Here is a 24394-nt window from a genome sequence, read left to right on the forward strand (position 1 = left end):
AACGCCAACAAGCTGAAAATGGAAGAGTTAAGCCTTTAATCGCTTACTGTGGTGGTAAAGCAAGAGGCTTAAGCTTAAACCCAAGAAAGCTCTGAGTCCCCACATTTCCTTTCCGTCCAGGACTGGATGTTGGTTGAGCGTCAGGTGGATCAGCACAGAGGTGGGGAGAGCCCAGGACAGAAGGCTCCAGCAAAAACCTGTCATGGGCCCTGGAGAGGGGAGGGAGAGGGAGGGTGCTGGGGACTGAGAGTGGGGACGATGTCTTCAGGGCTCCCTCACTCTTCCCCCCATCCTGAGGAGGCTCAGCAAGGCTCCCAAAGAGGGTCTGCCCAGGCCCAGATAAAGAGACTCAGGAGCAAAGATACTTACACTAGGAATGCAAATATGTGATGGAACATGGCTGACTTGGGGAGTGGGTTGCCCTGGGACTGTGACTGCAGCTTTCCCTCAGAGACCCCCCTCAGGAACAGGAGATCTGCTGGCTAAGCCTGGGTTTTAGCTTGTGGTCGGATCCAAAACACCACACATGGGGTTTTAACCAGGAGCTGGATTCCTTAGTACATCTAGAGAGAGAGAGAGAGAGAGAGAGAGAGTGTGTGTGTGTGTGTGTGTGTTTATATTATACAAATTTATATATATATAAATTTATTATTTTTTAGTTTATTCAACAGAGAGAGAGAAGGAGAGAGCTGCACAAGCAAGGGGAAGGGGCAGAGGGAGAGGGGGAGGGAGAAGTAGGCTCCCCACTGAGCAGAGAGCCCAACATGGGACTCGATCCTAGACCCTAGGATCATGACCTGAGCTGAAGGCAGATGCTTAGCTGACTGAGCCACCCAGGCGCCCCACTTCTCGTATATTTTGAAGATTTAAATAGTTCTCTGTTTCCGTATGCATGTCAAATAGATTCCTGTAAGCGAGGACTTTTTTGTGTTAGAACATAAATTAATACCTTTTTTTAAAATGATCAGTGAGGCTGGCGAGCTGCTTTTTGGCTCGTTCTTACTTCCAGTGGGAAGACCCTTCAGGTTATGAGTAGGAAAATAAATAAGGAAGTAAAATCTCTAACTTCTCCCCACATGCCACCTCCAGACTCCTTAGCATGGCCCTTGAGAATTGATCCCAGAGCAACCACGAGACAGCTGGCATCTTAGCAGTGTATCCCTTAACCTCTCTGGGATTCAGTTTCCTCATCCGTAAAATGGGGATAAAAGGATGGCGGTCAAGATGGAAGCAGTCAGAGCAGTGCATGACACATAGTGAGTGCTCAGGAAGTGTGGGTGTTTACTAGTACTCTTTTGCTGCCATTGGCCCCCACTCTTCAAGAACATTTCGGGCTCAGATTGAAAGGTCTTGAATAAAAATATTTTCCCCACACTTTGTGACTGGACTTCATCCATTTGACAGTGATCACAGGACCCCATCCCTGTGGGCACCCCACATGGGTGCCCGTTTCTGCAGCGGCTACAGAGAAGGCCAGGTGCAAGTCCTGCAGGGCCTCTGAAACACTGACCTGCCACTGTGATCTCACCCCGCTTCTGAGCCCTGCTGGGATTTGAAACTCGGCCTCTGTGGGGCAGGCACCTCATTGGAGGCTGAGTGCAGCCAGACCAAGCCTCCCCCTGAGGGGCAGTTATTGCTCAGAGCAACTCCTTGGGGACAGGGACTGAGTCAGTGCCCCCGTACCCAGCGCCTGGCACACGAGAGATGCTTCATAAATATTTACCGAACGAATGAGTCATAATAGTGAAAAACAGCCTATTGAGAAGATCAAAATAGATCCAAATGGTTGCTTCAGATGGCAGTAGAAGCCAGCGCTCTCTTTCCTCCTGTCCTTGGACTCTGGTTCTTCTCATGTTGCCTTTACATTGTTTGAGATAAATTGTTAGCTGGAAAACTTGAATCTTAGCCTTTAAATGCTTTCATTCTAATGTCTTTCCTATCGAATCCAATTCAGATAAAATTATGTGTTTCAGGAAAAGTCTCTGATAGTGGTGTTCTTTCACGCCAGTTGTGACTTCCATTCCTTTTCCTTCTCCCCAGCCTGCAAGTGCAACGGGCACGCATCGCTGTGTAACACCAACACGGGCAAGTGCTTCTGCACCACCAAGGGCGTCAAGGGGGACGAGTGCCAGCTGTGAGTACCACACTCCTGCCACAGGCCCCACGTGGGTTTAGTGACTGACAGCCAGGCCAGCTGGGTCTGTACCACAAGGGAGGCCAAGGAACTATGATGCTGCTGGACCACAAGAGCCACCCCTTCCCTGTGCCCTTTTGTTATGGGCTCTGGGTGGGGGGGATCCCCAGGTTGATGAGTTTGGAATTCTACCTTTTCTACTTCAGGCGGATCTAATTCGGTCAGCCTCCATACTGAGGAGGTTCAGCAGCAATTCCTTGATGGCTCCTTAGGTCACATTTTTATGTTTGAGTGGCACTGACTGCATTGCTGACTTGGATCAGTCTTACCTTCAACCACTGTTCAATTTTTGTCACATCAGGAGATTGTACCCTTTCCTGAGAAAGAGCTAGAAGACTTGGTATTCCAGGACAGTGTTTTATTTAGCATTTTGGTTGTCTGATGATGGAGCTGATCCCCTGGCCTTTAACACATCCCTCCTCTTCTAGCATTTTCCTTGGTGAAGTCTGCTAGACATCTTCCAGGGAAGAGTCTGGGGTTCCCATCCATGAGGAGGCCAATAGCGTCAGACAGACATGGAATTTTAGCCCTGGCTCTGCCTCCAAGAAGCAGGGCACTCTTGAGACAAATCACTTAACTGCTCTGAACCTCAGTTTCCCTGTCCATCAATAGCAGTACTAGCAATAATTGTTTTTAGTGTCCTGGTGAGTTGGAACAAGATTGTTCCCTGACGAATATATACCGGTTTGCCTCACTAGGAAACCTCATAAAACACAAGCACCAGCTTTACTCATTCTCTCAAGAAGAGACTTGAGAGAGAGGTCATAGTGGTATCACAACATTAAGCTGAGACAAGCAGATACATCATTGGTAAACTTTTTCTCAAAAAACACTAGTAGTAAGGTCACCAGTGACTTTGATAGTGATGTTCAAGGAAGGAATTATTCTGTCTGCATTTTACAATTGACACCACTGGGCACGTTTACTGGTTTCATGATGCCTTAAAGCCAATACATGAAGAAATGTCTAATCAAAGATTAAGTTTAGCTTTTGGACCTAGGTTCCTTTAAACAGAACCATATAATAGAGCATAATTAATCACTCCTGCCCTCAATTAGGCATGCAGTAACGAAATGAGATATAGGTCCAGTGAAAGACTTTCTTTTCAAGAGATTTTAGTTAGAAGCAAGTGCTAAGAATCACCCTGGATCCAAGGACACAATTTCATGTATTATTTATCCAGCAAAAGTGCTTGACCCAAGCTTTCCCCATCTTCCTAATAGCTCTTAGCTCCTGGGCCTGCCAGTATAAATGGCCTTGTGAAGTGGGAGACTGCGTTTTGCTGATGTTCACAGATAATATTTGTGGGGGAAAGTAATGATTCTTTTTTAGAACTTATTTTTTTCTCTGGTGACTGGTGAACCATGTTCAAGGACTTTTTAAAAAAAAGTGAAAGTGATTCTTGATATTTAGCCTTTTCTTATTTTTAAAAGAATGGCTCAGTTTTATCCAGGGAGAACAGGAAGGAAGTGAGAAAAGGATATTTGAAAAATGTTTTAACTTCACTTTTAGAGGAATATTTAGTACACACAAAAGTTGAAATGTGTTTTTCATGAAAATAAGTAGGATCTAGATTTATTACATTTGGATTTGTCTCCTGTGCTTTGGCAAATGTTTATCAGTTGGAAGGGCGTGAAGTGCCGGGTGGTCGGTACTCAGCATGAACACAGACTCCTCAGCCTGCCTGATCTGAGTGACCGTGAAGAATGTAATTATCATGACTCACACTTTTTGTAATGTAGTTTTATAGGAAAGGATCCGCGTGGTTTTAAGATGAATGTAGATTTGGTTTTAAGATGAATGTAGATTTTGTTTTAACCATCAATAGAAAATAATCTTTATTTTTATCCCCCTAGATGTGAGGTAGAAAATCGATACCAGGGAAACCCTCTCAAAGGAACGTGTTATTGTAAGTGTTTTCACAATTCATATTTGTCTAGAAGCAAAGTAGTTCAATAAAACTTAGTTATTTACTTTAACGTGGTTTAAGAATGGTAAGTGCTACGAAAATATAGCCCTTTGTGGAAGTGTGTCCTAATTTGATGTGTTTCCATTCTGTTCCACTTATGCATATAGGAACACCATTTGAAGCTGTGTTAATTATGGTTGTGGTTTAGTTAATATGTCCATAGCAGATATCAGGGGAGATTACAGAAATACATACCTCTGGCTTTCCTCATTTATGTTCTCTTGAAACCTAATTTCATTTGCCATTACCTGGTTGGGGTCAACATATTGCACATTCAGGATATAGGTCAGAAACCATTTTTTTTTTAAGGTTTTATTTATTTAGAGAGAGAGCACAAGCAGGGGGAGGGGCAGAGGGAGAGAAAGAATCTCCAGCAGACTCCGTGCTGCGTGTGGAGCCGGACGTGGGACTTGATCCCACCACCTGAGATCACAACCTGAGCTGAAATCAAGAGTTGGTACTCAACCGACTGAGCCACCAGGTGCCCTCAGAAACAATTCTTTTTTTTTTTTTTTTTCAAGATTTATTTATTTATTTTAGAGAGCGTGAGAGAGAGATAGCCAGGGGGAGCAGAGGGAGAGGGAGAAGCTGCTGAGCCCAAGGGAGGGCTCAGTCTCATGACGCTGAGATCACGAGTTGAAACCAAGAGTCAGACACTTAACCAGCTGAGCCACCCAGCCATCAGGTGCCCCACTATATCAGTTAATTTCTTGTAATCTGGTATGCTGTAACTTATCTATCTTGAAAAAATAAAGCCGATACCAAATAGCAGGTTTTAGCAGTGATATGGGAAACTAGAACCTTTATGTACGACTTTCATCCGTCTTTGTGGAAATATAAAACGATGTAGGCATTTTGGCAGAACCATTTGGCAGTTTCTTAAATAGTTAAAAATAAACTTATCAACAGCTCTTCATTTCCCTCTTCCCCTAGCCCCTGGCAGTCACCATTCTGTTTTCTGTTTCTATAATGTTGACTACTCTAGGTACCGCATGTAAGTACTGTCATTTAGTACAGGTCTTTTGTGACTGGCTTATTTCATTTGTCATCGTGTCTTCAAGGTTGTTCCAGGTTGTAGTGTATGTCAGAGTTTCCTTCCTTTTGAATATTCCACTTTATGTATACTACTGATGGACCGTAGGGTTGCTTCCGTCTTTTAGCTATTGTGGCTAATAGCTATGAGGTTTGGCTGCTATGACCACGGTGTACAAGTATCTCTTTCAGTTCTTTGGGTATGTACTGCAAAGTAGAATTGCTGGATCATTTGATAATTCTCTATTTAATTTTTTGAGAAACTACCGTACTGTTTTCCACATTAGTCGCACCATTTCACGTTCCTACTAGCAGTGCACAAGGTTTCCAGTTTCTCCACTTGCCCACCAACACTTAATTATCTTCTGTTTATTTGATAGTAGCCATCCCACCATGCATGAGGTGGTATCTCATTGTGGTTTTTTAACTGATTTGTATTTTCCTAATGATTATTGATGTTGAGCATCTTTTCGTGTGCTTACTGGCCATTTGTGTATCTTCTTGGGAGAAATAGCTATTCAACTCCTCTGTCCCATTTTTAAGTCACGTTGTCAAGTTTTACAATGGACTTTTTAGAATTAAATTATACCATCTTTAGGCAGCTCTTTCTGCTTAAAGGTCCTGTTCCTGTGCTTGAATAAAACCACCTTTTTTATACTGAAAAAAAATTATACCATCTTTGTCCAATAGGCTCTCTTTAAAGCTATTTTCTTTTGCTACATCACTTTAGTCTTTGAATGCTTTGTTGCTTTTGAAAACAAGATAATCAAGGCTCATATTCCTTGCTACAGACCTGGGATCAACCATTTTTCCATGGGGTCTTGGTTTCTTCTTTACCATTAATTTATAACTTTGTATCCTTAAGCAAAACCTAATGTGTTATAGAGGTACGGTTAATATTTGTAGGTGAGTTAGATTGGAGCTCAAAGTCTTAACCGGCATCTTGATGTAAGAAGAGTTTGATAGGTTAGTCCAAATAAAATGATGCTGCCCACTTGACTGCCTTTGAAAAGCTTTCCACTTCCCAGGTGTAAGTGAGCTAAAAGTGTTTCCTGGCTATTGAATATTTGTAAGGAAATCAATCTGTATGTCTAGAGACCTATTCTGTTTTGTTTTAATTTTTAAATACACATTTCTTTCTTTCCATAGATACTCTTCTCATTGACTATCAGTTCACCTTTAGCCTATCCCAGGAAGATGACCGCTATTACACAGCCATCAATTTTGTGGCTACCCCTGATGAAGTAAGATTTTAAAAGTTTTCTTGCTTTGTTTTGAATTCATGTGCATCTTTTTCTTGATATTTATGGGTAGAAACATTAGCAGTGATCTCCAGAGTGGAGTACACAGAACTGTTTAGAGGTTCAGGAAAGAAGTGTTAGAAGCTACCCTTTATCCCCTCTCCACCTCAAAGGTAAGAATGGTGTTGTTCAGGTTTACCAGGATCTGACACCCAGACCGACTGACTCTACACATAGACTTGGTTTGCCCATCAGCTCGTCACAGCCCCCACAGAAAAGGAGAGAAGACTGCAGGGGGATGTCCCTAATCAGAGGGGCACATGGCAGGGCCCAGATTTACTCTCTCAGAATGGACCAGAGGCTTAACAAGTACCTGCAAAGAAACTGCAGATTGAAGTTAATGCCACTGATGCCTGGGAGCCCACAGAGGAGATTCTTCTGTGCCTATAGGAAGTTGTTGGCCTTACTGGGAGGTAAAAAAATTGAAGGTATAGCCAGGTCCAACAAGAAGTTAACCAGAAACAATTGGAATTAGTAGGACAACTGTTTGAAATGTGGGTTTATATCTACTTTCATTAATGATGACCACCAGCCTGACATAAGGTACTGCCTGGTGGTAGAAGGGACCCAACATAGCATGACAAATAAAAGTGAAGTGTCTAGAACATGAAGACACACCTATACGATATCTTTGATAAAATATAAAGTCATTCAATGGCCACTCCAGTACATAATGAAATTTTACTAAACTTGATGATAAATTATTTAGGAACTTCCTTGAAGGTTTATTTCTCATCAACATAACACAAAGCCACTTAACATTACAAAATTCCTGTCATCATAAACATGATGAAAAATACATGGAAAATAATATGACAGTAAGCCAGGTTGTGTTCCTTTGTTAACAAATGTTATTGTTAACAAACATTGCCAAATCTAAAAAATAAATAAATTAGTAGAACAAAATCCAGAGTGTGGGATGTTTACAATCACATGGAAGTAAGATTTGTTTTTTATATTCCATTTTAATGATAAAATTAAGAAGAAATGTACTAGAGAGTGAATTTCTTTTTAAATAAAAATAATAGATGACCTTAGATGAAAATATTATATGGACACACTATATATCATATCATTTGAATGGCTATGTTGACTGGAATTAATAAAAAAGAGTTTAGAATAAAATTATAGCAAAAGTACCACACATGAAATTTATTTAGTATCTTATTCATAAGCAGTTGGGAGAAGTACTCAGTCTTGCAGGATGTAATTGATGTTGTTAACTCTTTTTTGAATAAACATAATAGACTCTTGGTAATACTTCTTAATGAGGTGAGTGACCATGAAAATCTTTTGACCTCTCTGGAGTTCCTTGCTTATCTTATGACAGAATATTTAATGGAGTTATCTAAAGTGTATGTTCTGTCTTTTATAAAAGGACTAGGATTTCAAGTTTGTTGATCCTTTCTTTGGAAAGGATCTACTATTAATTGTTAATAGTATTCTTCCACAAAATATTAAAAATAAACACTTGAGCTGTCCCTGTAAGAGGAAGGTGAGGTTATATCAATAAGCAAGAAGGCAACTAACTGCTTTGGGAGAGAAACTCCTGGTTTGGAGATCACATTTTGAAAATGGCTATTTGGAAATGTATCCATTGTTAAGGTTTTGTGCTGTAATTACCATCAAAACGACACCCTTAAAAATCTTACTGTCCTGACTTGTTTTCCTGCCTTTGAAGAAAAAGAATTCCAGCAGGATTGGATCCATTTGTAAAATATAAAAATACAACATCTGATTCACTTGCAAAAATAATTCTTTGAAGACAAGAAAGATTTATTAGTCAAGTTTCAGTGAAAACTGAAAATTCATATTACAGTTTACCTAGTGTAGCCAATAGTGCACTTCGACCTGTTGGCTCAATGCATTTCTCAGAGATGTCTTTCTCAGTCATTAAAACCAAGAATCAAAATAAATTAGACGAGCTCTTCAAATTATGGTATCTTTAATTTTCCCAGAGGATTCTTAGGAAGCTGATTCCCCTAACATATGTCATAGAATTTAAGTCATTGTTCTCTGGTCAGGGGCTTTCTAAAACCTACTTTCTTATGGAGTTAGGCATTTGATAAAGCATTAAATCACATGCATGTTTATGAGAGAGAAATGAAATTTACTTGGGATATATTGCTTATATTGGGTGGAAATGTTACTGACTGTTATAAGCATGAGTTCCTTTTAAGACACTGTAAAATATCTGTTTTGTAGTTAAAATCGAGAGTAGTAAAATTTAATTACTTCTTTATTTTAAAATCTGGAAACTGTTGTACTTACTTTTCTAACTATTTGCACTGCTTATCAGCAAAACAGGGATTTGGACATGTTCATCAATGCCTCCAAAAACTTTAACCTCAACATCACCTGGGCTGCCAGCTTCTCAGGTAAAGACATACCTAGAGAAGACCTTCCAAGTGGAGTAGATTGGTAGTAGATTGAGAAATGCGTGTAGTTGTTGAGAAATGGGGCTCTGGAGCCAGACAGATGGATTTGAAACCCACCTTTGCCTCTTGTGACCTGGGAGGTTCAAACAGGTGTCTGAAACCCTCTCTGGACCTTAGGGTTATTTGTCACAAAGAACAGACAGCAGTACTTATCTCCTAAAATTGTGTCAATGACATCAGGTTATGCATGCCCTTGCCTCTTTTTCTTCAAAGGCAGGGTTATTTGTCACAAAGAGCAGACAGCAGTACTTATCTCCTAAAATTGTGTCAATGACATCAGGTTATGCATGCCCTTGCCTCCTGTGGGGACAGGCTGAGTGTGCACTCAGCCCCTGCCCTGTGCCCAGCTATCCCAGCCCTGCCGCAGCCACTGCTCTGGCCTTCCCCTCGTCATCCCCGGCCAGGCCTCAGAAGTGAGAAATGGAACTATTTAAAACAAAATGAGATCTTGGTAGGTACAAGGAAGTATACTTTGGGAATTAAATCAAGCTCTAAGAGCATACTGTTTGCTCTCTTGTCCACCTTGCTACGATTCGCTAAAGATGATCTGGGCAGATCTACTGAGGTAGGGACAGACAGGCCTTATGAAGTGCTTCTGAACGTAGCTCGACAGATGTGGGTTTGAACTCTGTCTGTTACCGACTCTGGTGCACTGTGCAATTGGGGAGGTTAGGCTTTCTGAGCTGGTTTGCTCGTGGATGATAAATGGGATGATAAAAACACCAAGCTGTGCACAGCCTGGTAAAGCTGAAATGAGACAATAAAGGAAGTAGTCCGTGTAGTGCTTGAAACACAGCAGGTTCTCACCGGATGGTAACCACACTTCCTTCTCCTTGCTCTTTCAGTGCTGGTGTTCGGTCAGAACACAGCCAGTTAGACTGAAGCAAAATTAAACATTACCTTTGCATGTCTTATGTTTACCATGTCTTAAAAGATTGTATGGAATTCAGAAAAGGTTCAGAAACTTGCAGTGAGGAGACACTTTTAAGAAAAATTATCAGAGAACATTGGGAGAAGGACAGCATCTCTGAGCACGTGAATGCTTTTCAATGATTGTCTCAATGAGGTGACGATCATTCTGGGCTCTAGTCACAGTGTTTAATGCAGACATGCTAAAAATCTATTTTACAAATCTTTGTAGACACCAGGATTCCAGAGGGAGAGTATGGAACGATGAAGGACTGTTTGGGAATAGGATGAGTTTATACCAGATTGGGGGGACTTTCAATACAGTAGAGACTGGGTGGCCCTCTAGAGCTCCTTGTTCCCTGCTGCTGTTGAGACATGAGGTCATTGCTTGTTAGGAAGTGAGAGGTGAATCAGTGTTCCTGATGCGGGGGATGGGGAGCACTGACAAGCAGGTCTAAAAGGGAAATGCAAAGTAGTTGAAGTTCTACAGGCAGAATGAAAGTCATTGTTGATAGGATTCTAGTATCTGTATGTTCACAGCTAGGTGTCTGGTTGTTTAAGTGGAGAGGAGCCGCAGAGACTCCTGGAGGAACTATTCTGGTTAAGGGCACAGCCTTGCGTATCAGCCTTCCCGCTGCAAATCTCAACTCTGCTTCTTGCTCGGCTATGTGACCTGAACCAAGTTACTTAATTTCTCTGAACCTCAGTTTCCTGATCTGTAAATGAGAATAATGAAAATTGTTAGAATTAGATGAGATTGTGCTCTTAGAGACTATTCCTGGAACGTAGTAAGTGTTGAGTAAATGCTGACTGTTGTCGTTATTAATGAGGGCAGATTCTGTCCAAAAAAATAGACTCTTGTATTTCTTTCTTTTCTTCCTGACAGCTGGAACCCAGGCTGGAGAAGAGATGCCTGTTGTTTCAAAAACCAACATTAAGGAGTACAAAGATAGCTTCTCTAATGAGAAGTTTGATTTTCGCAACCACCCAAATATCACTTTCTTCGTTTATGTCAGTAATTTCACCTGGCCCATCAAAATTCAGGTAAGAAGTGTTTTTTGGTCTCAACCTGCAGACAGTGAAAACTTTTCAGTGGAGACTAAATCCTCTAATTTGAAACTTGAGGTAAATGGGGTGTACGATACTGTTTTGCCTTTGTAGCCTGTGGCAAAGGAGTACTGAGCACATGACCACCGTAGGGAAAGCGGTGGTGGGGATGGCTTAAATCACTTAAGAAAGAGAACGATAAGCCCTTCTGAAAGCCAGTTGGCATGTTTGGTAATTACAGCTGTATTCATTTCTTCACTGAGCACTTCCCATGTAAAAGCCTGCAGAGCTTCGGTTCTGGAATGAGTCAAATAGGGATAAATGAAACACACTGAAAACCAGTGAGAGCCAGAGTGTGGAAGTGTCCTATGGAAGGATGCCACAACTGCTCTCAGTTTAAAGAAGATAGATTGGGGTGGAGTGGGCGGCAGTATCGGGTTACGTGGGAGAACACGGGCCCGTGTGAGTCCTGGCCTCTCCTCCACAGATCATGTAGCTCTCCACATGACGGGTTTTGTGTGCATGACCTGAAGGCGTGTTACCTGCTGCTGCCACTGATGTTATCAACCTCGAGCCTTTTCTCAGTTCTCAGGGTTTCGGTGGACTTTCTTATCCAAGACCCATGGCCCCATTTCTACTCTTTGTCATTTGCCGCTGTGTCCTCCAGGCCTTGCCTCAGTACTTTTCGCTTTTACCCCCTCTCTTTGGGGTGAAAATGGAATCCAGGGCGGGGTGAATTTCAGGGACGGGGCCAGTGTTAGCCACGGAAGCATGGTCATGGGCCTGGTCTGTGGCCGTCTGCCGATTCTCAGAAACAAGGCGTCACTGATCAGTTAGGATGAGTTTGAAACCAAGTCCTGGTGATTTTGTGTTCATGCCTTGGGACTGTGACTAAAGAAGAATCTTTCTGTTCCTGGAATGTGGGGATAGGCTCTGTATTGTGATTTTTTTCTCACCAACTGCTTCCCTTTCTCTGTCTAGCTGGTCACCCATGTGTTCATCCTCTAGTCTGCTTTCCCTTTGATCTTACACACTCTCTGCTTCCCTCCTCAGCTGGCGTTCTCTGGTGTTGGCTCCCTGTTTGTGCTTCCTCTTACCCACTCATCCCTCAGCCTGCAGCCGTGCCTCCTTTCCTCACCACATCCTGAAAACTGTCCTGTCTAAGAAGAAGCCAGTCACCCAACCAATTCTCCAGTCCCCTCTCCTTCTCACTGAGTCATTGGAGTCACCGTCTTTCTTGCCTTCCTGGTCCTTCTTTCCCTGACTCTCTGGCCAGGCTCTTGAGGGAATCTCCTTCCTTAAACATTGAGATTATCTGGGAATCAGACATTGGTTCTCCTTTGTCTTCATCCCACACAGTTTCCCTGGGTAATTCCATCCCACGTATAGGATTTCAATTCTGTCTCCAGCCCAGCTTCTGCTTGTGCTCCACACCAGTGTTCTCAGTTGCTGCCTAGACATCTCCAAGCAGACAATCACGAGCTCCTGCCATTGGCACGTAATCGTTCTTGTGACCTTAGCCCCACACCCCATGCTTCCTTTCTCAGTGAATGATACCACTGTTCCAGTTTTCTTTTGCTGTCCTTGTTCTGTTTTTATATCAAGGTTATACTAACCTTTAATAATTAATAATTATAAATTGAGGAGTTTTCTTCTCATTTCTGGAAGAGATTATATAAGATTAGAATCTCCCTTATAGGGACGCCTTGGTGGCTCAGTGGGTTAAAGCCTCTGCCTTCGGCTCAGGTCATGATCCCAGGGTCCTGGGATCGAGCCCCACATCGGGCTTTCTGCTCAATGGGGAGCCTGCTTCCTCCTCTCTCTCTCTGCCTGCCTCTCTGCCTACTTGTGATCTCTGTCTGTCAAATAAGTAAATAAATAAATCTTTTTTTAAAAAAAGTATTTAAAAAAAAAAGAATCTCCCTTGTAAAATCGTTACTATTTTTTTGTTTGTAGAAATTTTTTTTTTTAGCTCTTGATTCATCTTCTTTAAAAGTTGTAGGATATTTTGGATTTTCTGTTTCAGTCATTTAAAATAATTTTTTCTAGGCATTAATTTATTTCATTTTTTCAGATGTATCAACACAAAGGTATTCACACTATCCTCTAATCTTTGCAGCATCTGTGCTTGAGAATACTGAATCATACACTTAAAAATGCTTAAAACAGTAAATTTTATCTTAAATATTTTTAACCCAATTATAAAAGATTTTATTTTTTTAAGATTTTATTTATCCATTTGTCAGAAAGAGCGTGTATGCAAGCAGGGGGAGAACAGGCAGAGGGAGAAGCAGGCTCCCCACTGAGCAAGGAGCCCAAGGCGGGACTCAATCCCAGGACCCTGGGATCATGACCTCAGCCGAAGGCAGGCACTTAACTGACTGAGCCATCCAGGCGACCCCAATTATAAAAAATTTTAAATATGACAGCAAGATTTTTCTTTGTAGCTATAAACAGCTTATTCTAAAATTTATACAAAAAGGCAGAGATTCTAGAATAGCTGTAACAGGTGTGAAAAAGTGGAATATTGTGGGAAGAATCACTGTCCACAATGTTGAGGCTTACTGTTCAGCTATAGCAATCAAGACTTTGTGGTTATTGGTGGAGGGATAGACACAGATCAAGGAATAGAATACAGAACCCTGAAACAGAACCACATAAATGTGTCCAACTGACTTTTGATGAAGGAACAAAGACAATTAATTCAATGGAAGAAAGATAGCCTTTCAAATAAGTAGTGCTCGAACAAGTAGACAACCATCGACAAATAAATGAACTTCATTCAACCTAATCCTCAATCTTACACTAAATCAACTCAGTAAGGATCACAGCTCTTTTCTTTTAAAGTGAAATAATTATTTATTTAGCTTCTTGTCAAGCCAAAATATTTTGTGTGTATACCACTATAATTAGCATGCCCTCTGTAACAGGCAAAATTGTACATCAAGTTATATTTCATGTTACCTGATTATATAAAAATATAAAGTAAAAATGATTTATCAGTTCCATTTAACATTACTAGTAAACAATTCAGCAGGAGATATGATGTACAAAATTTTAGTAAAATATGACGCAGGAAGAGCTTAATGTAATTCTCGCTTGTCATAATTTGTTATGAATATAGAAAGACAACTTTTTAAAATGTTGTGTTTACTAATATTCTAGCAGTAGCTTTTTGTAACAAGGCATAGCATACTAGGACTGCCACTCAACTTGTTTATGGTAGGTCACAGCTTCAATATGCTGTTTAAAAAAAACAAACAAACCTGTTTTTTTAAAAGGTTTTATCTACTTATTTCGGAGAGAGAGAGAACACACAAGCAGGGGGAGGGGCAGAGGGAGAAGCAGACTCCCCACTGAGCAGGGAGCCCAATGTGGGACTTAATCCCAGGACCCTGGGATCATGATCTGAGCTCAAGGCAGATGCTTAATGACTGAGCCACCCAGGTGCCCCAAAAGCCTGGTGGGGTTTTTTTGTTTTTATTTTTGTTTTTTTACATGTTAAGTATCTTGGCAAGTATGCCATTAAATACAGCAACAAGTTTAAGATAGCAAGAGTAAGGAGTTAAAAAGGCTAAACGTTACAACCTAAATCAAATTCATATCACTGGTTACATAGAATATTCCTGACTAGTTAAAACCTAACAATATAAAACATGCATTTTAGAATCTTTAGCAATCAAGTTCAAAAAATATCTATTTGAAATGTAAGGAAGTGTAGTCAAACTAATTCAAATGTTTTAACAGTTTTATTTTATTTTATTTTATTTTATTTATCTGTTCAGTGTTCCAAGATTCATTGTTTATGCACCACACCCAGTGCTCCATGCAAAGGTGCCCTCCATAATACCCACCACCAAGCTCACCCAACTCCCCATCCCCGTCCCCTCCAAAACCTTCAGTTTGTTTCTCAGAGTCCACAGTCTCTCATGGTTCGTCTCCCCCTCCGATTTCCCCCAATTCACTTTTCCTTTCCTTCTCCTAATGTCCTCCATGTTATTCCTTAAATGCTCCACAAGTAAGTGAATCCATATGATAATGACTCTCTCTGCTTGACTTATTTCACTTTCTAATGCTTAAAAACGTTCAGCATTACTGAAATAGAGGTAAATTCCAGAGCATTTGGGGCTCTGTCATGCTGCAAAGGGCTCTTTCTCTGGTTCACTTAAATCAGGCAACAACAGGGATGCCTGTGTGGCTTAGTTGGTTAAGTGTCTGCCTTTGGCTTGGGTCATGATCCCACTGTCCTGGGATCGAGTTCCACATCAGGCTCCTTGCTCAGAAGGGAGCCTGCTTCTCCCTCTGCCTGCTGTTCCCTTTGCTTGTGCTCTCCCTCTCTGAAAAATAAATAAATCTTTAAAAAAAACAAAATAAAACAAAACAATAAAACAGCCAGCGACGGAATCCAAGGATGTCTGATGGCAAAGGTGCTGTACCCAGCTCTGCCCTCCCCATGAAGCATGGCTGTTGTGTCGACAGAAATAGGACATGTGAGGATAAAAGACATGCTGTTCTGCTAACTGGTTAGCACCCTCCCCCACAAAGCTCCTTTCCCAGGTAAATAAAAGTCTAGAATGGGGGGAATTAAAATACACTTATCTATAGAGTAAGGATTTTGAAATATCAACGTGATCCCTATTTCAAAAATGTTATCTAGAGTCCCCTGATCATTTTTTTTTTTTTTTTAAGATTTTATTTATTTATTTGACAAAGACACAGTCAGAGAGGGAATACAAGCAGGGGGAGTGGGAGAGTGAACAGGCTTCACGCTGAGCAGGCAGCCCGATGCGGGGCTCAATTCTGGGACCCTGGGATCATGACCTGAGCTGAAGGCAGATGCTTAATGACTGAGGCACCCAGGCGTCCCTACCTGATCATTTCTGATTACACCTTAATGATACATCCAGATTCAACTTCTGTTGACTTATCATGAGATACTTCTAGTCAGAAATATGAACTTTATCCCCAAGTATCTTAATCACTAGCACAACTGCAGTGTATTATCTCCCAGAGTCATTAAACACTGGAAGGGATAAAAACAGACGTTCCAGCAGGCAACAGTTATGGGCCTTTCACACAGCGGCATCCGCGTGGCTACTGGATAGTCCAGGACAAATTCTAAAAATGGGAACGTTCATGCATTTTAGTAATTATGCCCTAATTCTCACAGCTGAAATTTCCTTAGACATTGTACTTTCTTTATAAGGGAATCCTGATTTTTCTTATATTGTTATGGCCAGTCAGGACTTAACTTGCAGCTTTCTTTTTCTCCTTATCCTGTTTTGTATACTTCTCTTTCTTTTTTGATTTTTCTTACTGTTACTTTTTCTCATTCTTCACTGCTTTTCTTTTTGCCCATTCAGCCCTTATAGCCACAATATAATCTGATTCTGATAAGGACTCCGGTAATAAGGGTTTATCTTCAGGATACATATTTTTTTTACTGAGTCCTTTTATGTCCTTTTCTTTCTCAGTTGCATCCTTTGACTGCCTTTTTTTTTTTTTTAACAGTTTTTAAGATTTTACTTATTTTATATCATGGAGTAACTCTCAGCAACAAGAAGAAATAAACTATTGATACAACAATTTCGATGAATCCCAAGAAAATTTTACTGAGTTGGGAGGGTGTTGGGGGAATCCTAGAAATTTACATACTGTTTGATTCCATTTCTGTAACATTTGAAAGTTAAAATTTTAGACCAAAAATACAGGTATATCTACTGAAGTTTCAACTTTTTCTGACTTTTTCTGATTGACCCAAAGCACCCCCCCCCCAAAGACCCTTTTAAAAGCAGCCACTTAGTGGCTAAGTCAGTTAGGTGTCTGACTCTTAATCTTGGCTCAGGTGTTGATGTCAGGTCATAGGTTCAGGCCCTGTGTTTAAAAACAAACAAACAAATAAATAATTAAACACACTGACCTGATTAGGTCAGGCCCACCCACACTTAAGGGGAGGGATTAGAGTGTACACACCACCAAAGTAAAGGGAATATTAGGTGCCAACCAGGTTTTTAGGTTGTTTGACCCCATTGAGGTTGAACTCTAGGCTCCAGCCAGCCAATTTCAGTGTGGGAACATGTAACACTATCCAATTATAGATTAGATATACTTATAAAAATTTGATTTGGGGTATAGTAAATATTATTTCTTGGCTTGTTTTAACTTGGGATTATTTTCATACTGACATACCTTATTATTTCTGAATCAATTAAACTTCGGGCTTTGTTGTGTAAAGTTGAAAAATAATTAACATTTTTAAGATTCTTAGTGAAAATCTTAAGTTACACTGCTAACATTTTTCCCATTTGGAAAGAGGGCTCCGTGCATATAAACAGGCTCTTGTGCTGGAGATAGTCGTGCTGTTGCCAATGCTGAGTTCTAGTTTTTTTCCTCCCAGTGCCCTGTTGCTCCACCCTCTGAAAGCCACTGAAATGGTTTTAGAGCATTTCCTTCCAGAGGGATCTCTTCCCCACACTTAATTTTTTAAAGTACTAATCTTAAGAGTCAAAGAGATGTTGATTTGCTGCCTGATTTTGGGGGGCTCTTTACCTGGGCTAGATGACTTACTTGAATAAGAGCCACTTAAGAAAGCTGTATTCAGGAGCACTTTCGAAAATAAACTATGGCAGGCTCACCACTTAGCTTGCCAGGCTCTCCTTGAACAAGCAGGTAAGTTCTGTTGGAACTGCGTTCTTTTGCTCTTTGGTACAACTAACTGTAGTATTTGCAGGCACTAGACCTGTGGCATTGTGTGCTCTCGGTGTCTTCACACGGCACTGGTTCTCTGCCCTCGGGACCGTGTGTAGGTGTGTGCATGTCTTCTGGGCATGTGAAGTGGTGTGCTGTGCTCAGCAGAGGGATCTTTGTTTTTCTGTACTCTCTAATCTCCTCAGAGCCTGAGCTTTCCTACATGTAGTTCACTCTTAAACATATCCATGCACCTTAGAGACGATCCAGATTCAGTAAAAACGCAGAGACTCGTTGAAGGAAGAGAATAGGGTGCAGCGTAGGCCATTCGGTTAAATTTTAGTATGGCTTTCAGTGCAGGCAAAAGCCTTTTTGTCTCTGACTCTTTTTTTAAAGCAAAATAACTGAGGAAATCCAGTTCTCTACTCAGAATTCACATAAACCTTGGTGCTTTAAAAATGGTAATGTTAAACTCAAGTTCCTTCCCTCTGAACCAATCCCAGGATTCTTTTCCATAATTAGGAACAGATCAAAACCTATAACTGCTCACTGAGGGAATTTGAAACCAACTAGAAAAATCTTTATAGATGCAGCTTAAAATTAAAAAAACAAAAAACAAAAAAAACCCACCCAGACTGAGAAGGCCTTGTGTGCAGGAGGGTGATGGGTCTGTTGGGGCCGGTTGTGCCTGTTTTCTTGTGAGTTGCTCCTGTGGGTGAGCGCCCCTCCCTCAGCTTCTGCCTTCTGAAGGCGATCCTGGGTGTCCTCGCCAGTTAGCAGGGACTCAGCTGGCATAGCCTTGTCCAGAGTTTGGGGCGGGAGGTATTCAAGATAGAGAATGGACAGACAGATGTTTTGTGTGAGGTAGGAAGGTGGGCGGTGAAGCTGGGGTTTTGGGTTGTTACTGGTTTTGCAACAGAGGTTGTTACTGTAATGTGGAACTATATTAAAGCCCTCTCCATGCTGGTGTTTCATCTGCTGGTTTATGTAAGAGGCTAGTGTTCCTAAGCAAAGGCAACACAGAATTTGTATTGAGAACTGAGCCTTCATTTAGACTTTAGAGTTATGTTTATGGGTGCTAACAGGATTGCTCTCCTAAGCAAAGGATGTATGAAACTTTTATTGACTCAGAGATACTTTTTTTGGTAACCTCATTACTGAGATACAATTCACATACCGTACAATTTACCCATTTAAAGCACACAATTTAGTAGTTTTTAGTATATTCAGAGTTGTGTAACCGTGACCACAATCAATTTTAGAGTATTTTCATCATCCCAAAAAGAAATCTCGTACTCACTAGCAGTCACTGCCTGTTCCTTCCTCCCCCTAGACCCTGGCAACCACCAGCCTACTTTCTAGCGCTATAGATTTGCTTATTCTGGCATTTCATATTAATTGCATTACATAACGTATGGTCCTTTGTGACTGGCTTCTTTCACTTAGCATAATGTTTTCAAGATTCATCCATATTTAGTATGTTTGAATTCTTAACTCCTTCCTCTTAGGGATTGAGTGATAGTTTATTGTCTGGATATGCCACATTTTGTTTATTCATTCATCTGGTGATGGATACTTGGGTTGTTTTCACTCTTCGGCTATTATGAACAATGTCAGGTACACTTTTAATGTTTGTATGTATTGTGTAATGATGATGATGATGTATGTTTACACCTGGTGTTAGAGATCTGTGCCATCAGAGTTTTAAAGAATCATACAGCTATGAGATACATTTAGAACTGAACTACTCAAAGTATAAATCTTTCTTTGTTTTAGAGTGGCATTTGAGGTTCTCGTACTACCTTGTGGTTTTCATTAGGATCATTGCTTATTATTCCTTCTTGAAAGCCTCTTCTCTTCCACTTTTCACCCATGGCTTTGGCTGTTTCTTCTTAATTCTTCAGTACCCCTGCTCCCTTGAATTTCCTCTGGATCCTTTCTCCCTGGACAGTCTCATCCACGCCATCTGTGAATACCACCTATGGCTGGGACGGGTAAATCTCCAGCTCTAGCAGATCTCTCCCCTGTGATCTCCATAGCCCGGAGGCTTCCTTTAACATCTCCTCATGCAGCAAACTCTGTGGCCCTGAGCAGCAGCCTTGAATGGACAGGAGGGGCTGTCTGGTGCTGGGTGGCAGGCTGTGCTCCCCTGCTCCTGGGAGTCCTGGGCAGAGAGGGGAGTGTCCCGTGCTGCCCGAGTCTGAGTGAGGATGGGCAGTAGCAGAGCTGAGTCTCAGGAGCGTGAGGTTGGGGACTAGGGGTGGGGAACCAGCATATGCAGTCACCTTCAAGAACTCCTGGGAGTTTCACAGAGGTGAAGTGGCAGCGCTGTGAGCAAGATGCTGGAGACCTAGGCGAAGGGTGTTGGGAAGAGACCGGAGGTTTTGGCTGAGGGCTTGGAACTATAGCCTGAAAACCACTGAGAGTTGTTGAAATGTTTTAAGCCAAGAAGCGACGAAGATCGGTGTTTTCAGAAGATCCTTCTGGCAGCAGTTGGGAGAATGGGTTGGAAGGAGCTGGACCTGACTTGGGGAGTCCAGGTAGAATTCTTGTTTAGAAACCCAGGAGAGGGGTCCATCAAGGGACCCTCAGGCACATTCCGTAGCAACTTGCTTTCCTCATCTGTGCTTCCACAGCTGTAGACTCATCTGGCATTTCACCCAACAAAGATTTCCTTAAGGGCAAGGACAGTGTCTTAGACTTCTGTGTCCTCAGTGTCACAGCATAGAGCTGATTGGCAGTAGACACGTCACAAATGAGCACTAGATGGATGAGTAGTTGTAGGTATGGGAGCTTTGTGGTTGGTATCGGAACTTTGTTCTGTTTTTTTGCAACTTTTGTATCTTTTCTAAAGGTGCTGACAGCTTTTTCTGATCTTGACAGAATGACTGCCTACCAGGGGCAGGGATTTGTCATCCCACTCTGCATAGTCTGGTATTAGAGGATTGAATTGTTCTAGCATGGTGTCAGAAGAGTTGAGAGGTAGAAGAAAAGAAAGGGATGAGGACACAAGCATCCTAATTTTACAAAGAGGGTAGTTAAGAGGTACTGCATAGATTGAAATATTTAAGAATGAAACGGTAGGAAACCTGGGATTTGCTTCAAAATAATATGGTTGTGGGGAAAGTGGGGAAGCATATGGATGAAACAAGACTGGCCTTGAGCTGGTAATTATTACACGTGGGTGATGAGCACATTGGGTTCATGATACTATTCTCTCTACTTTTTAAACAGTTTTAAATTTTCTGTAATAAAAAATTTTAAAAAAGATAATACAGGTAATAGAAAACAATATTAAAGCCCCACTTTATTATTTAACCTCCTGAAGGTAGCCTCAGTTAGGCCTGTGGCCTAGACTGACTGGGACCATCGTAGGCCAGCTGCGTTGTATCTGGAACTGGCCTTCTGTTTCACTTTGCAGGAAGTGCACAGCATTTTACTAGGGTTTTACCAGTCATTGACTGCTGTTGGACAGTCTCTAGGACAGTCAAGAGCCAGGGACAAAACCCTGTCTAACACACCTCCCCCTGTGAAATGGCAAAGGGAGCAAGCAGGGGTGCATCAGAGGCCTGAGGTGTCCTCCACATGGGCTGTGTGCCTTGCAGGGGGCCTCACCACATTGTCTCCTGCTCCTGTGGCTGCCTGTTGGTAACAGGCACATCCCTTCCCTGCAACCAGCGGTGTTCTAGCCATTGTCTGTCTCTGCTGGCATCCTTCCCAACACCATCACCCTCAAAATAATGCCACAGAAACCAACAGAGGCACGAAAAACAATGATGTAACTTGACTGGAAGGGCAGGTGGGGATGGTGGCCTCAGTCACCTTCCGTTATAGCAGGAAGTCAGTAAGTGATGCCTAACATGGTTAAGTCAAGAAATAGCAAATAAAATAAAACGTATTAGTGATAAAAAGATAACCCTAAAAGAACAAAAAAGAAACCTAAAAAAAGGCGGAGGCCAAAGAGAGAAACCTTAAGGAGAGGACTAAGTAGAGAGCAGGAACCATTGCTTTGTGTGATTAGCTATGGTCTTTGTAGATAGTCCAACCAAGTGTATGCAGTTCTTAATGATTTTTAAATTATTAATGATCATGGTAAGATGGAACAGGAATTCTAGAGAGTGGTGAAAGGAATGGCTGCAAGGACACGTGGGGAAGCAAGCACAGAGCAGTATTGAGGTGGGAGGTTGGGCGTGCACAGACGGTGAGTGTTAGCTTGGTGTCAGGAACGAGTGGAATGAACTAGCCTTGAGGCTCTGACCAGAGCTTGTGTATACAGTTTCTGTGCCAGCACAAACCAGCATTAGGTGGGTAGTGTGTGCGGCTGGGTGATGGGCATTGGGATCCATCCAGTCCAGGGCCTGTGGTCTCAACAGAGAGTTCCATATAGAACTTCAGTTTGTTTTTGTTTTGTTTTAAAGAATATTATTTTGGTTTGGTTTTTGTTTATTTGTGTTAGTGTTCTTTTATTCTTTATTCTTTTTTTTTTAATTCCAATGTAGGTAACATGCAGTCTTAATATTAGTTTCAGGTGTACAATTCCAAACATCACCCTGTGCTCATCACAGGTACACTCCTTAATCCCTGTCACCTCTTTCCTCCATCCCCCTATCCCTCTCCCCTCTGGTAACCATCAGTACTCTGTAGTTAAGAATCTGGTTTTTGGGGGGCACCTGGGTGACTCAGTTGGTTAAGTGTCTGCCTTTGGCTCAGGTCATGATCCCAGAGTGCTGGGATCGAGCCCCATATTGGGCTCCCTGCTCAGCAGGGAGCCTGCTTCTCTCTCTCCAGTTCCCTGTGTTTGTGTTCCCTCTCTCTATCTCTCTCTGTCATAAATAAATAAAATCTCAATAAATAAATAAAAATAAAGCCTCACCTTGTTAGGTCAGTCCCCCTTCCCCAAGAATCTGTTTTTTGGTTTGTCTCCTTTTTTTCTTTCTTTTGTTTCTTGATTTCCACATATGAGAGAAATCATATGGTATTTGTCTTTCTCTGACTGACTTATTTCACTTAGCGTTATACCTTCTAGATCTGTCCATGTGGTTGCAAATGGCAAAATTTCATACAAGAAAGTTTTGGGGGGTCACAGCAAAACTCAAGGAGGCAGCAGCAGTAGACCCAGGTTAAGGAGGTAACAGAGTCTTCCATCTTTGACACAGCTGAGGCCTGACTGGAAAGCTCTTTGTAGACAGGCCTGAGTTCTTATGGGAGGAATCATTTCTCTCCTGGCTTCCAGCCTTGCAGCCCAGAGCTATGGGGCAAGGTTGGTGTGGTGAAGCCAGAAGCCCAGAGGCAGCCAAGGCTTCGGGTCCTGAAGTGAGATCTTCTGTGTCTGCAGAGCCTCATCTCTCAGGGAGAGTCAAAGAGCGGAGGGGCCCTGGTCTGGACAGGCTCGCAGACCGGGTGGAGTTGAGCCCTGGTGAAGCCGTTGGCCTTAGGAGCAGCCCCCAAGGAGTCTGTCAGGTACACACAGACCTTGGGTTTTCTCAGAGCCCAGCAGGTGCTGCCACAAGCTGGCCATCTTTACTTCTCAGGGGAGCCAGCCGTCCTTTCCCGTCCTCTGCCTGTCTTGGGTGTTCATAATAGTGAAGATCATTCTTGGTGGAAAAGTTAAAGACAAACTAGAGGTCCTTCCCTCTCTCATTTCAAACCTTCTGTATTAAACAGTGGTCTTTCCCTATCAGTTCAGTATTATTTATCCATTTCATTGCTCACTGGTTTCCAAATACCTATTTTGTGGATTGCACAAATGTTAGAAATGTTAGAAATACAATATTAGAAATACAGATGTTAGAAAAAGAATTTGTTCTGTGATAGTTGAGTATAAGAAATGTCTTAATTTTTTTTTTTTTTTTAAAGAGCACCCTTCCTACCATAGTTGATAAGAAATTCATTCTCAGAGAACCCCATCCCCTTTTCTCAGGAACTGTAGAAACCTCAGGGCTTACCTGAGCTCAGAGATCTAGGGAAGGCCCCTGGCTTTCATTCACTTGACTGCTGCTCCAGGTACCCTGGTTTATGGCCATGAGGTTTGTTTGAAGGCAGCTGTCCCCATTCCCATGTGTGATGGGCTTGGTCATTTGGACACACAATAACCAGTGAGGGCGGAGAGCCTCCCTAGGCCTACCATGCAGTCCTCCCATATTCCTTGGCACTTTCAAAACTCTAGAACATCTTCTCCATTCCCTCCATTTCCTGGTCTCAAGGTTTGGGCCATGCCTCTCTGTTTGTTTCAAAGCTCTACCCTCTCTTTCTCTACCCTGGTCTCCCCCCATCCCCATGACCCCACCGTACAAGATCCAGGTTAATTTCTTTGGGAGCCAAACCTTCCAAGTAGAAATGACACTGGCATCAGATTCACCTGGGGAGTTTAAAGCTTTAGGAGCAGGAATAGACCCCAGGATTTGCCCTTTGTTGTAAGCTCTCCAGAGTTTGAGAACCATGGCCTAGTTCTTGGAATACGATGGTGTTATTTGCTCTCTGGAGGTAGGTGTATCTGCCTCTGTGGGAGGTAGGGAATTGCCTTTCCATTCTTTCTCCTACAATAATTAGAAAGTCAGAAATTGATACCTTTGCAGACAGAAGAGCATAGAAGTCTTTTTTTTCCAGGACATCTCTGCATACACAGCCATAATAATAAGGTGGAGTATGACTGTCCCATGCCCTGAGAGGGAAGTGGGTCAGGAACTGGGAGTATAGAGAAGAGAGAGCCAATTCCCAGCAACTGAATGAGGAAGGGAGTGTTTGAGCTGGGCGGCAAGAGGCAGGGGGGACCACCGCTGCAGATGGGTGCGCAGGGCACTCTGGTGATGGAAGGACC

General features: G+C 42.1%; 1 protein-coding gene across 3 annotated transcripts in view; it reads left to right on the plus strand.

Annotated features, from left to right (window-relative positions):
• ATRN (attractin) overlaps positions 1–24394 on the plus strand; it is a 153065-nt gene that overhangs the window by 92983 nt on the left and 35688 nt on the right. For all 3 annotated transcript variants that reach the window (XM_032859078.1, XM_032859076.1, XM_032859077.1), the window contains exons 20-24: positions 2041–2134; positions 4051–4103; positions 6345–6439; positions 8796–8874; positions 10730–10887. In XM_032859078.1, the coding sequence (XP_032714969.1) occupies positions 2041–2134; positions 4051–4103; positions 6345–6439; positions 8796–8874; positions 10730–10887 (479 nt within the window). The remainder of the gene's footprint in view (positions 1–2040; positions 2135–4050; positions 4104–6344; positions 6440–8795; positions 8875–10729; positions 10888–24394) is intronic.

The sequence above is a fragment of the Lontra canadensis genome, unplaced genomic scaffold, assembly GCF_010015895.1.
Source record: "Lontra canadensis isolate GAN:19392208 unplaced genomic scaffold, GSC_riverotter_1.0 scaffold16, whole genome shotgun sequence".
NCBI lineage: Eukaryota > Metazoa > Chordata > Mammalia > Carnivora > Mustelidae > Lontra > Lontra canadensis.